This window comes from Colossoma macropomum, unplaced genomic scaffold, assembly GCF_904425465.1.
Source record: "Colossoma macropomum unplaced genomic scaffold, Colossoma_macropomum, whole genome shotgun sequence".
NCBI lineage: Eukaryota > Metazoa > Chordata > Actinopteri > Characiformes > Serrasalmidae > Colossoma > Colossoma macropomum.
This window is the reverse complement of record NW_023494791.1, coordinates 4,676,480-4,690,916: the sequence shown is the minus strand read 5'-3', so window position 1 is coordinate 4,690,916 and position 14,437 is coordinate 4,676,480. Positions and strand designations below refer to the sequence as shown.

The following is a 14,437-nucleotide window of genomic DNA, read 5'->3' as shown; positions in this document are numbered from 1 at the left end:
GAAGAAGGAGAAAAAGGTGAGATGAGCTGCTTTTCCACCGTTTACAGGCTTTAACTTCTGTTTGGCACTGCTGCCATGGTAACGCTGAATGATGGCGCAGCACAGTGGGAAAAAAGCACGTGAATTCCGATCTGAGCGTCACATTAAGGTCGCATGGCCACAAATTGGATACGTATCCGATCTAGGACCACATATGAAAGTGGCTCAGGTGAGATTTGTATCCACACAGCCCTGAAAACATCAGATCTGAGTCACATTAGGACAAAAAATCTAATTTAGTGCCACTTCAACCAGGTAATGTGAACGTAGCCTTTGATTTTTTTTTGGTGAACCATCCCTTTTAAAGTCACACTTCTTGATTTGAGAAATTCTAGTTATATTCTAACTGACCCTTTGAGATGACTGCAGTCTTACTGGATCAGTCAAAAATAGTTTTATTGCTGTGTGCGGTCAGTGAGCAGTTGGGAAAGATTCAGCTCTTCCTTTGAAATAATAACAAGCAACATGACTCATCGTTTCACTTTGACTTTTCACTTTGAAATTTCTGATTCAAATCAAGAACGGGGGCTTTAGAGTGGGATCAAAATGTAAATCCTTTTTCTCTCAATCAAAAAAAAATCTAGTGAGCAACACTTCATGTGGTATAGAGCAGGGTAACATTCACTAATGAGATTAGATAAAGAGCATACGTCATTTTTACTCTCACCATTTGTGCATTTGACTGTTCATCTTTTGTGCAATATGTTTGTATTGATGGAGATATATGATTTGGTACCACGATCCTTCCATAAAAAAATAGCTGTTCATAGTATGGACAAAAAATAGAATGATTTCATGACTTTCAATCCTTGTTCCTAAAGGTATTTTTGTAAGATAACATGCAGTCAGACGAATTGCTCAAAACCTTAGCGTTAACTCAGTGCCAAAAATGTTTTTAAACTTTATGTACTTGTAAGAAATGTAAATATTGTTAGTAAAATGTTGCATTTTTTCCAGTTTTTAAAAGATCGAAAATAATATCACTAATACAGATGAAAATAACGCACTCTACTAATAACATATAACTATACACCGATCAGGCATAACATTCTGACCACCTCCTTGTTTCTACACTCATTGTCCATTTTATCAGCTCCACTTACTATATAGGAGCACTTTGTAGTTCTACAGTTACAGACTGTAGTCCATCTGTTTCTCTGATACTTTGTTAGCCCCCTTTTACCCTGTTCTTCAGTGGTCAGGACCCCCATGGACCCTCACAGAGCAGGTACTATTTGGGTGGTGGATCATTCTCAGCACTGCAGTAACACTGACGTGGTGGTGGTGTGTTAGTGTGTGTTGTGCTGGTCTGAGTGGATCAGACACAGCAGTGCTGCTGGAGTTTTTAAACACCTCAGTGTCACTACTGGACTGAGAATAGTCCACCAACCAAAAATATCCAGCCAACAGCGTCCTGTGACCACTGATGAAGGACTAGAGGATGACCAACACAAACTGTGCAGCAGCAGATGAGCTATCGTCTCTGACTTTACATCTACAAGGCGGACTGACAAGGTAGGAGTGTCTAACAGAGTGGACAGTGAGTGGAGTGTTTAAAAACTCCAGCAGCACTGCTGCGTCTGATCCACTCAGACCAGCGCAACACACACTAACACACCACCACGTCAGTGTTACTGCAGTGCTGAGAATGACCCACCACCCAAATAGTACCTGCTCTGTGAGGGTCCATGGGGGTCCTGACCACTGAAGAACAGGCTAAAAGGGGGCTAACAAAGTATCAGAGAAACAGATGGACTACAGTCTGTAACTGTAGAACTACAAAGTGCACCTATATAGTAAGTGGAGCTGATAAAATGGACAGTGAGTGTAGAAACAAGGAGGATGGATCGGTGGATGCCCTTGACTGAAACCTTTTCAGATCATGTTGAACTGCTAATTGCAGGTCAGATTAAAAATAGAACCACAAACTATCCAGCAGACAAAAGTGCAGCTTACGTACTTGACCAACACTACAGAGCATACTGCTGCACCATCTATCAGCATTTGTATGGATCAATATTGGCTATTATGATCATCTGGTCTGCTGTTTTAAAGCACTGACTCCAGAAATCTTCCACCTGGAACTGTGGGGGGACCAAAAAGATTCATTTGGATTGTTATTGGTGGTTATTGTCATGTAAATGACTATATTACATCAAATTGGTGTCATAATGGATTTTGTTAATGTGAAGTCTGAAGCAGTCGCGCTGCTCCGGCACATCAGCATTTACATGACATTCATCAAAGGGCGACTGCTTTGAAAGTACCAGTGAGATTGTAATGTTTTGCGTTTGTGTTATTTCTGTATTGTAATCTTGGCTCTCCTTAAAGGGGAATTCCACCACATTTCAAAATTTCTGCACAGTTTCAGCGTTTGAGATGTAAACAGAGTGATTCAGAGTGGTTTGGTGTGAAATGGTTGATTGTAGAGAGATTTCTTTACAGTGATGGTGATAGGAACCAGGGGTCGCCATGACTACAACACAAATATAGACATTTTATTTATAATCCAAAACCACCAGTGAACCTACACGAGTCTTCTGAGTTTTAGATGTAATCTCAATGATGGTAAAATATTCATAAATCTGAAGAAAGAGTGAAAGGATTAAAAAAAAAAAACATTTAAAGGCCAAAACCATCATAACACAACATCTCAGACATCACAAGGCATATCCATAACCATTCCGTGTAGTAACTTTCTGTGAGGGAGCTTTTAGAGGTGGACGTCTGGTTCCTATCACCAACACTGTGAGCAATGCTGACTCTAGAACGGAGCATTTGACACCAGACCACTCTGAATGATTCTGTTCACATTTTAATCGTTTAATTATCCAGAAATTTGGAAATATTGGTGGAGCTCCCCTTTCAGGCTTTTTGACTTAAACCAGTTTCTTTGTCATTTTTTTCAAGACTTGTTGCATTCAACTTGAGTACATGTCTAAACTCACAATACCGTGTCTCACTTGGACCATATTAGATTGAGCTATAATTAAAGCTTGGGAGAAAGACCACAGCTAGCTGATACAGCCAAAAGTTTGGGCACCCCTGGTCAAATTAAAGGTGTGTTGATTTTCTATATGAAAATAATTAACACATACAAGGAACACACTTAAACACTGCATCTTTCTGCAAAATTATTTGCTGAATTTAACATGACAGAAAAAAATAAAACACAAAATGTGGTATGTGACGGACGTGCAAAAGTTTGAACACCCCAGGTGAAATTACGTTTTGTTGATTTTCTAACTAAAAATAAGTAAACACGCCCTTAAATATGGCATTTTTCTGCAACCTATAGTGCACAGTTTCTGTGTATTCGCTAAGTTTCACATAATGAGGGAGAATATTTTAAGTTCAGAAAACAACAGTAATTGTGCTGTAAAATTTGATCTCTACAGAGGAAATTATTTTCATTTACAAATTCAACAAACCATAATTTCACCAGGGATGTTGAAACTATTGCATATGACAGTTACTGTCTCATTACTGTTCTTTACTCACTACTCAGACCACCAGCTGAACAGATATGAGGAGAAATTTACTCATTTCAACCCTTCGATGGTCAGCATACATAGTAATCCACCTTCAAGCATACAAAACACATGATCAGTGTGGCTTACTGTTCATTTTTAAATATTTATTCATAACATGCATGCCTTATATTTCTTTAATACATGAATGTGCATCCATGGTACTCAGCCGCAACGGCCAGCAACATGTTTACAATCGTGATCTGCTTTATATGACCTTTGCTCTCTTTGTATTTTGTAATTCTGTGTATCTAATCACGTATGGGCTTTTCCTACACTACAGTGGATTCAAGGCACTTTATTTATCGAGGGGAAAAAAAGAAAAAACTCCAGATGGCTAGCAGAGAGCATAACCTTGAACATTTACAATGAATTATTGATTATATCTGCTATGATGTCTGATACGACTGCTAATAGTGGTTCTACATTCTTCTCTTTTAGTTGTGATGCCTTTCTCTAAGCTAATGTACACTTCAAGTGAATGTCGGTGAACATTCCTCCGTCCACTGTTGTCGGAATACGTCGATAGTCTGCAGCAGTGCATCGTTTTAAGACTTTTATGATCGATAACTCGTCATTTCTTGGCTGATGTGTCGCTCCTCATCCGTTGCCTTGCTCGGTTCTGTCTCTGGTCTGTTAGATGGTTATCATTTTACAATAAAGGATCTATTTTACCTGGTTGTCTTAAGACTGACACTTTATTTCTTGTCGAACTGAAGGCACGAAGAGTCTCTCATGAACATTGTGTCCAATATGGGTCAAATGATGGAGTTCACTTAATTTAAAACAGCTTTTTATGATTAGTTTGATCTAAAATGTGTAAATCTGTAGTAACTAGTATTTTAGCAGCAGGTCACTTTCATAGTGGACTGTAGATGTTGATTTAACCTACACATTAAAAATGATGGTTCTTCAAGGGTTCTACAGTACAGAAAATGGTTCTACATAGAACCATGAACACTCAGAACCATCTGCATGATTAAATGGTTCTTTGCGTTGTGAAAGCGTTCTTCAGATTGTAGATGGTGCTACCTAGAACCATGAACACTCAAAGAAGCCTCTGCATGATTGAGGGGTTCTTTGCATCGTGAAAGGGTTCTTCAGGTTGTAGAATGTGCTGTATATGGTGCTACATAGAACCATGAACACTCAGAACCTTTTGCATGATTAAAGGGTTCTTTGCATCGTGAAATGGTTCTTCAGATTGTAGAATGTACTGTATATGGTTCTGCATAGAACCATGAACACTCAGAACCTTTTGCATGATTAAAGGGTTCTTTGCATCGTGAAATGGTTCTTCGGATTGGAGAATGTGTTGTATATGGTTCTATATAGAATTTTTAAAAGGGTGTTCTATATAGCACCAAAAAGGGTTCTTCTATCAATATGAAGTCAGGCATGTTACACTAGAAGAACCCATTTTGGTGCTATATAGAACCATATACAGCACATTCTCCATCAGTCTGAAGAACCCTGCATCTTATCTATTACTCAGTTTATTTTCTGTTTAGTCCAACAGAAAGACTACAGTTTTACAACAATGGTACTTTGAGGGTTCTTTAGTAAAGAAAATGGTTCTGTATAGAACCGTGAACGCTTAAAGAACCCTCTGCATGATTAAAGGGTTCTTTATGATGTGAAATGGTTCTTCCGATTAACGAAGAAAGTGCTCTAGATGCTTCTATTGTAACAAGCTTGTATCGTAAAAATAGCAGAACCCTTTTTGGTGCAATATAGAACCATCTACCACACATTCTCCATCAATCTGAAGAACTATTTCACAATGCAAAAAACCCTTTAATCATGCACAGGGTTCTTTAAGTGTTCATGGTTCTATATAGAACCATTTTCTTTATTAAAGAACCCTTGAAGAACCATTGTTTTTAAGAGTGTAGTCTTTCTGTCTGTTTGCTTCTTTGGACTAAACAGAAAAGAAACTCTGACTAAAAGATGAGATGCAGGCTCTACGCTGCCCCCTGGTGGAGTGTAGACTTCAGACGTCTCATGCTTCAGTATGAGAATGAGTGACGTTAGAAGCTCATTTGCATATCAAAAAATCTTCACTTACTATTTGATTTTTTTAAATATTCTGACATTTCAAATCTTGCATATTCTGACATCCCTAATTAGTAACATATAAAGTGGGCTGTGGTGAACAGCAGAGTCTCATCGGTGCACATAATCAGTGCACAAATGATGTACAGTTGTGTGCAAAAGTTTGCGCGCCCCGGTCAAGTTCCGTGCTATTGTTGATTTTCTACGTGAAAATAAGTGAACACACTTCTGCACAACTACTGAATTTAACATACTGAAAATCAAATAAAATAAAACGTAAAATGTGGCCTGTGCTAAAGTTAAGGCACATTTTTCCCAATATGTTAAAACTCAGCAAATAAACAGTAATTTTAACTTAAAAGGCCTCATTTTAGTGTCTCCCTGTAAAGGTTTTGATTATATTTTGACAACTATACGTGTACAGATAGAAACCGACACATTGGCCCAGTCCCATTTCTTATTTTTACCCCTACCCCTTGTTTTCGAGTGTCTCCTTGCCCCTTTGGAACTCAGTTACAAGGCGTAGTGGTTGAAATCTTCCCTCTGAAATGGGACCCTCAAATAAAAAGAGCATCACTTCATTAACAGCTACCAGCGCTGCTCTGTAGGCGACCCTGCCAGTCTGCAGTGACAGCAGAGGAGGGTAAAGTTCAGCTCCTCACTGCTGGGCTTTAGTTACATTTAGGGCATCATATGCCTTCAAAGAGGGGGAGGGGGGGCACTTACTTATTATCGCCCACCCCTAATTCTCCAGTGATATGAAGCTGAATTTTCCCCTTCCACCTTAAATGGATTTTTAAGGTGGAATGGGAAATTTAGATAGCCAGCTACCGAGACATCAGCAAACAACCAGCGATTTTTATGCTTGTTATGAAGAAAAGGACCATTTTACACTGAAACGACATTAAACTAAGACGATACGACAGTTATCATCTTTGGTCGTTTGCACAGCTGGTTTATCTTTTTTCCTCATAACACTGTTTGGAGTCTCTCTGAAAAACCTCATTTGGAGGGCCATGTAGCCCAAACACTTCGCCCTACCCCTCTATCTCAACACAAAACGGGACACCCTACCCCTAGACGTGAGCGTGCAAAACAGAGGGTTAAGGGCTGAGTGGTTGGGGGGGGGGCGAGGGGTGAAATGAGATTGGGCCATAGTTTTACAACATTTAACACTGTCTCTCCCTAAATAATGTACACCCAGCGATCAGGTGTATGAATGTAAACGTGTGATTCGTTCACATGGTTTAGTTCTATACTGTGATGAACAGCCTGACACCCAAATGAGAAATTCCACTCAAGCAGGATGACAGACATGGTCTAATTAGACCTCACAGGGCACATGACTGTACCATGTGAAACGGTGCAGCTACTGAAAACACTGTACTCTGTAATGCAGAATGTTTGATCAGTACTTTCCTCCAGAATGGTTTTATGTGCCTTTATCTGTGATCTGAGACAGAACCCAAAGTTCTGCGCTTATGGAGAGGAATTCGGCTCAAATTAAAAAGCAATCACTGCAGTGGAAAAACATGAAACGCAACGCACGCATGACATCACTTTTCCATGGTAACATGCAGAAACAAGCCCTCTGTTATCTCGATTAGTGTTTTCACGTTGCTCAACCTCTTTACTGACAAATCAATGGGTGAGGATTTACATTGTAAAACAAAATGCTGAATTTTCGCCAGAACTGAACACAATCCATGACTAATTGCTTCCCATTGAGCAGTACTTCAGCAGACTTGCTTCACTGAAATAACCGAGAAAACAGTTAAATACAACTCGTTTTCCACAGGTGACGTGCGAAGTACATGTCAAAATGAAAAGCAAAACCTTTTTTCACATCACTTGACCTGTTTTTTGTACGTAGGATGTATTTGCTTCATTGGAATGCAACCAAAACTGAATTAAACAGTAACAGGTGGAAAACCTGCCTGAACTGAAAGTAAAAGATGCTTTACACTGATTTAACCTTGCTTTAAGGCCTGCAGAGTGGAAAGCGATATAGCCCTTTACTACATCTCAAGGCAGATTGTATTCAGTTCTGACATTAATTCAGCATTTCAGGAGATGTAAAACTGCACTCTTAGCAAAAAGGTTTCGATGTAGTACCAAAAAAGGGTTCTTTGGCTTGTAACGATAGTAGAACCCTTTTCAAAAAGGATTCTATGTAGAACCATCTACAACAAAATCTCCACACTTTACGATGCAAAGAACCCTTTCATCATGTTGCATTTCACGTTTGTCCACTGTAGTTATTGCTTTTCTATTTGGCCTGAATTCCTCTCCACATGCGCTTTGCTAGAAAAAGGTTCATACTGTATCCAAAAAAAAAAAACTGTCACACTTGAAATGTAAACTGTGTTCACTGAGGCAAATGCAGTGAAAATATGTTGGGGAAAAAAAAACAACCACTAAGAAAAGTAGCTTCAAAAACCTCCAAAATATATTAAAGGTCCTGCACAACGGGGCGCACACTGTCCTGGGAATCATTAAAGGGCCCAAGTTACATTTCTCTTGCATTTCTTTTCCCCCAACATCTGTTTCTGATTTTTGTTTGGTTTAATGTACCAGAAGAGTGGTTGGTGTAGTGTAGTGGGTGACACTTCTCCCTTCTACACTGTAGACTGGGGTTCAATCCCCCCCTGGGTAAACACCCTACACTACACCAATAAGAGTCCTTGGGCAAGACTCCTAACACTGCCTTCGCCTACCTGAGTAAAATGACCAAACTGTAAGTCGCTCTGGATAAGAGCGTCTGCAAAATGCCGTAAATGTAAATGAGTCGTAATTCATTTTTGCATGACCGTTTTCTAACCTGTCTTTATCCCTTACAGCATCTTTTTAGCTGTGTCCCATTTCAGGGGCTGCATCCTTCGGAGGCTGCATTTGATGACCGACTGCGTCACAGCGGCGCGACTAGGCTGTGCCATTTCGAAGGCTCCTTCGTATGTGGCCGAGAAATGTGTCCTTCTTTTCCATGGCAAGGAAGAACCAACGGGTGAATCCTTCACTAGCCATCATATCCTGAGGTTCACTGCGTGCCGGTGAGGATTCGAGAACATGGCGGCGTCAGCAGAGGAGCGAACGGCGGCTGAGGAGACACTTTAGATGGACGTATTGGGTTTAAACTGAGTCGAATAGCGAACGATACAGATGTTAAAAAAGCCAATGTGGTCTGAAGCTAAACTAACGCTAATGTTTCGTTTTGTTTTAGGGAGCAAAGAGCCGACAGAGAGAAGATCTTCAGCTCTAATAAATGAAAAATAAAAACTAAAATTAAAGTTTGTGGTTCTGTCTTTAAAGAACTTTAAAAGAACTTGACAGGAGCGCCTTTTCGTGATGCAGTGGTAAGAGCGGGAACAGCGGTGCTGTGGCGCAGACAGGAAATCCACCATAGAGCAGACTGTCTCATTTCGGTTCAGCCTTCGTGGGTCTACGCAGCCTTCGAAGGACACGCCTTCATAGGCCGCATCCTTCAAAGGATGCAGTCCCTTAATTGGGACACACCATTTGTCTTTAACATGAGTGGGCGGAGCTTAGCTGTTGTAGGCTGAACTGTAAATTTATTGGTTTTCGTGACAAAAACAGCTCATTCAAAACAGGCAGCTTGGTTTTCTTGGACTGTCTGGACTGAGGAGTGACCTGTACAATTTGAAACTTTAGTAGTGTTTACATATTACTGTTTACTTAAAAGTGAGGAGAATTTGTTATGTTATGATTTGATATGGCTCTTTTAGAGAGAATGCACTTAAAACAGGTTTGGTTTTCTCTTCTATCTGAAGTGGCAGCACTTGAGCAAAACTGGGCGAAGTTCTCATCAAACGTAGTAATAAAACGGAGGCCAGAATGACTGAATGTGCAGGACCTTTATGTGCAGCACATTGTGTACAAACATGGTCAGACGTGGAAGCCCGTGGTCTTCCCAGCGATTAGCGAAGGCACTTGTTAGAGCAGACCGGTCTTCAAACTCAGCATCGTTATTTTCCGTTGACACTCTTGGATTCGTCCACCTTCTGGTGATCCATGATTTTGATGGTTCTCTCCGCATTGTCCATGTTCCTTATCAGAGTCTCGAGTCGTCGCTTGATCTTCTTCTGGTCTTCCAGCGCACAGCTGATCACGATGGTCTGGAACTTCTGGTCTATGGGGACGGGTGGAGCCTCGGTGACGCAAGCGGCGTGAAGAGCCTGCAGCCTCTTCCTCGCGCTCTCCATGTCGTCCAGCACTTTAGCGGCGATCTCATCGATGACGGCCATGGCTCTCCTCAGGGCGTCTTCCTGCTGCGCGTTTCGGATGGTATCCACAGTGACCTGCACAGTCAGTGTCCTGTTCATGAGCCTGTTGGCGGTCAAAGTGAGCTCCTCTCGTTCTCCTGGGGGCGGGAGGGGAGAAACGGGCTCGGTTATTAAGGAGTTACACCCTTTTGAGAAGTGATAACAAAGATCCAGTTTCAGAGACTTACCGTCACATATGGTTCTCATTTCCTGGCTGTTCTGAATCGACTGAATCATCTCCAGTAAGCTGTCCCTCTCCTGCTCCATGGCTGTAGCCGCCTCCCTCAGGGCCTCCACCCTGGAACAAGATCCTTATGAATCTCTATGACTCTTACACGGACCATTCTGAGTGACGTAACACGTTAAAATGACATCAAACCCCAAACAAGACCTCGGTCAGTCACTTAGAGTGACCGTCCATGATTTATAGAGAAACAAAGTCCAGTGAAGCAGTTTCACTCGAGAGCACAAGGTTCACGGTTAACGGATCAGATGCTGACAACTGAGTGTGTTTACGGCACATAATCGGATTTCTGCAGCCATCTGATTATTCAAATGATCATGTAAACACCATAATCCAATCTAGAAATCTGATTAAGCAATCTGATAAAGAGGCTGGATTTTAGCTCAGTAATCAGATTTGTCAGTGTGTGTGAACTCTTACTCTGATTTCTTTCAGTTTTCTCAGTCTGCACATGCACGAGATCAGACAGCGGTACTGGAAATGAGTGAGCAAGTCGCAGCAAAACACTTTTGGATCGACGCTGAAAGCAAACACAGTTTGAATTTAAATACTCTTCATCTTCTAGATGATGTATGTTCATAGTTTCAGGTAAAGCAGCGCAATGTTTAAAAAAAAAGCGTGTGAAATTCAAATTTTACGTTACGTTTACGTCACGTCTTCTGTGAGTTTATTGGCTGGTTGTAAATCAGAAATCCAATTATTGTCTGACTCATGTAGAACTGGAGTTTCCACCATTGTCTGGCACTCAAATGCCAGACCATGTATTCATCAGACTGGACTGGTGACACACTGATGACCAAGCTGTGCCCGTGCATGATTGTCTGCATGCACGTGAATAAGACCAGACTCCTGATCCTGCTGATCGACCACGCTGTACCCAGACTCTGTATGTGGAAATAAACTCCAGTCAGTGCTGAAGCTCCAGTCTCCTGACTCCTCCTGCCGAATTCCTAACAGCTTGTAAACACACTCAGGGTCTTGTGTTCAAACAACCTCAAACACTCAACTGAATGTGTTTGGAATTAAATGTGAAGCAGAAAATGCAACCAACTTCTAAGACCAAAGGTGTGTAGAAATATCCTTGAAACTGAAAGCAGGTCTGCTAAAAAATGTATTATTTGCTCTAATAAAGGTGGGTGGACACACTAAACACTGAAAAATGTAATATATTTAGCTACTGTTCTGTGAAATTCTGTATTAAATATGTTTTTGGCTGTTTTTCTGATGCTGCTAAATGAACACTTTGTGGCCGCTTTAATAGCTTTAATTAAATAAATGAAGGGTGGACAATGACTTTAACTGTATAGAGCACACAACAGTTTTCCTTACAATATTATTGTATTAACTATTTTTTGAAAAACAATGTTTTAACAACCATTAAACCTCCTTCAGAAACGAGCCTGAACCTTTACAGTTATACAAAAGATGGTTCTTCAAGGGGTTCTTTAGTAAAAGCAATGGTTCTCTATAGAATTATGAACATTCAGAGAACCTTTTGCAAGCTAAAATGGTGAAATTGTCCTTCAGATTGACAGAGAATGTGTTCTACATGGTTCTATGTAGACTCTTTTTTGAAAAGGGTTCTATATAGCATCAAAAAGTTCAAGAACCATCCTTTACAAACAAGCCTTTACCTTTACACTCTTAAAAAAGACGGTTATTCTTAGACGGTTCTTTAGTAAAGACAATAGTTGTATCTAGTCACAATGAACACTCGAAGAACCATTTGCAAGCTTAAATGGTTCTCTGCATGGTGAACTGGTTCTTCAGATTCAGAAGAGAACGTGTTGTATATGGTTTTATATGGACTCTTTCTGAAAGTGTTCTATATAGCACCAAAACGTTCAAGAACCATATCACTATGCAGAGATAACCTTTAAGCATGCAAATGGTTCTCTGAGTGTTTATGGGTGTATATAGAACCAATGTCTTTACTAAAGAACCCTTGAAGAACCATCTACTACCTCTGGAGTGCATGTCTGTCAGATGTAATAAACTGGTTATAGACATTTTTACAGAAGTCCAGAGAGGCCATGAGGTAGTTACAATTATCTGGATTGTCATCTTGCGATAAGGAGTTAACTGTCTTGTGATCTCAAGATAACAGTTATCTTGAGGTAACAAGTTAATTATCTTCTGATCTCAAGGTAAAAAAGTTGTTTTCTTGTGATCGCAGGATAACAAAGTTGTCATCTTGAGATAAGGAGTTTTTTACCTTGTGACCTTGTGACGAGTTAACTGTCTTGTGATCTCAACAAAGTTGTTATCTTGAGATATGGAGTTAATTATCTTGTGATCTCAAGGTTACAAAGTTGTTATCTTGTGATCTCAGCATAACAAAGTAATCTTGAGATAACGAGTTAATTACCTTGTGATCTTGTGACGAGTTAATTACCTTGTGATCTCAAGACGACAAAGTTGTTATCTTGAGATATGGAGTTAATTACCTTGTGATCTCAAGTCGACAAAGTTGTTATCTTAAGATATGGAGTTAATTATCTCGTGATCTCAAGACAACAAAGTTATCTTGAGATAACAAGTTAATTATTTCGCGATCTCAAGATAAAGTTATCTTGAGATCCCAGGGTAACAAAGTTGTTATTTTGATATAACAAGTTAATTATCTGGTGATCTCGAGATAAAGTTATCTTCTCAAGTTATAGTTGTTATCCTCAAGATAAAGTTGTCATCTTGCGATCTCAGGGTAACAAAGTTGTTATCTTGAGATAACGAGTTATCTTGCGAAGAGTTAATTATCTTGTGATAAGGAGTTAACTATCTTGTGATCGCACATTCTACACAGAAACCTGGAGTAACAGTTTCAGCTCAGCTGTAAAGGAGATGGAGCCCTTTTGAGCTCTTTTCCGGCGGCTCTGCTGCTGTTTACCGTCTGCGCTCTTTGCCTCGCGGCTACATTTATAGCCTCTGAACAGCTACAGTTCAACAGCTGCTGCTCTGCCGGCTCGGTCAGCAACTCTCAGCGCAGCTCTCCTTATTCTGATGAGCTCCGCTGATCATACAGCACAGTATAAACCACATACAGGTGTTCATGAAGCGATAACGCTGATCATATTCGCGCTGTAGACCCGCAGCACTTAGTTGGCTGAGCAGAAGAGCAAACCCACCTCATTTCGACCTCATCCAGACTCTCCAGTAATCGATTGGAGCGATCAGCCATTGAGATCGTCCTGCTGAATTTGCCAGACTTGGCGGCGTCGCTCATTTTGGCGCTTATTTTGGCCTGGGCCATGGCGGCGGGCTCCTGCGTTCAGCGGCGAAACTCTTCAGATCGAGCAGCTGAGAGCTCTCCCGTCCTCTCCGGCTCCTTCTAGCGCTTTCCGTGACGGACAGCGCCCCTGAGGAAACATCTCCAAACATGGGCCGGAACTTCCTCGAGGCGAATCCTGCTGCCCTCGGGGTCAAAGCAGAGGAGCCGGAGGACAGAAGAGACTCAAACACGCTTTTCATGGAAATAAACCCTTTTTTCCTCCACAGCTTCGATCACTTATTGATTACACGTTGTTTCACACTGAGCTTATAAAACACGCGTTTACCCCCTTAGTGACCTTTATTGTTTACTGTTCTGCAAAATAAAAATGAGAATTCCCTGCCGGAAAAAACCCCAGCGCAAACCAGGATGAATTAAGAGCTGGTCGACACTGGTTTATGATGCTCTAAATTGGTGTACGCTGGTCTAAACTGGTTTGGTGCTGGTTTGTAATGCTCTAAATTAGTTTATGCTGGTCTAAACTGGTTTGGTGCTGGACTACACTGGTCTAAACTGGTTTGGTGCTGGATTATGATGCTCTAACTTGGTTTATACTGGTCTGAACTGGTTTGGTGCTGGCTTATAATGCTCTAAATTGGTTTATGCTGGTCTAAACTGGTTTGGTGCTGGTTTATAATGCTCTAAATTGGTTTATGCTGGTCTAAACTGGTTTGGTGCTGGGTTACACTGCTCTAAACTGGTTTGGTCCTGTATTATGATGCTCTAAATTGGTTTATACTGGTTTAAACTAGTTTGGTGCTGGTTTATAATGCTCTAAATTGTTTTATGCAGGTCTAAACTAGTTTGGTGCTGGACTACACTGGTCTAAACTGGTTTGGTGCTGTATTATGATGCTCTAACTTGGTTTATACTGGTCTGAACTGGTTTGGTGCTGGTTTATAATGCTCTAAATTGGTTTATGCTGGTCTAAACTGCTTTGGTGCTGGTTTATAATGCTCTAAATTGTTTTATGCAGGTCTAAACTGGTTTGGTGCTGGGTTACGCTGATCTAAACTGGTTT

At 40.7% G+C, this 14,437-nt stretch overlaps 1 protein-coding gene across 1 annotated transcript; it reads right to left on the bottom strand.

Moving 5' to 3' along the window:
- Positions 1-9,477: 9,477 nt before the first annotated feature.
- On the bottom strand, positions 9,478-13,551 carry bag2 (BCL2 associated athanogene 2). Its single transcript, XM_036573680.1, has 3 exons — positions 13,274-13,551; positions 10,093-10,202; positions 9,478-10,002 (listed from the first exon to the last, which is right to left on the bottom strand). The coding sequence occupies exons 1-3, from the start codon at positions 13,396-13,398 to the stop codon at positions 9,608-9,610; spliced, it is 630 nt and encodes a 209-aa protein (XP_036429573.1). The 5' UTR covers positions 13,399-13,551; the 3' UTR covers positions 9,478-9,607.
- Positions 13,552-14,437: the final 886 nt, after the last annotated feature.

Coding starts and splice junctions, on each gene's coding strand:
- bag2 (XM_036573680.1), bottom strand. CDS start 13,398: ATGGCCCAGGCCAAAATAAGCGCCAAAATGAGCGACGCCGCCAAGTCT. Junction 10,203..13,273: donor CTGGATGAGGTCGAAATGAG/GTGGGTTTGCTC, acceptor ATCTTGTTCCAG/GGTGGAGGCCCTGAGGGAGG. Junction 10,003..10,092: donor AATGAGAACCATATGTGACG/GTAAGTCTCTGA, acceptor TCCCGCCCCCAG/GAGAACGAGAGGAGCTCACT.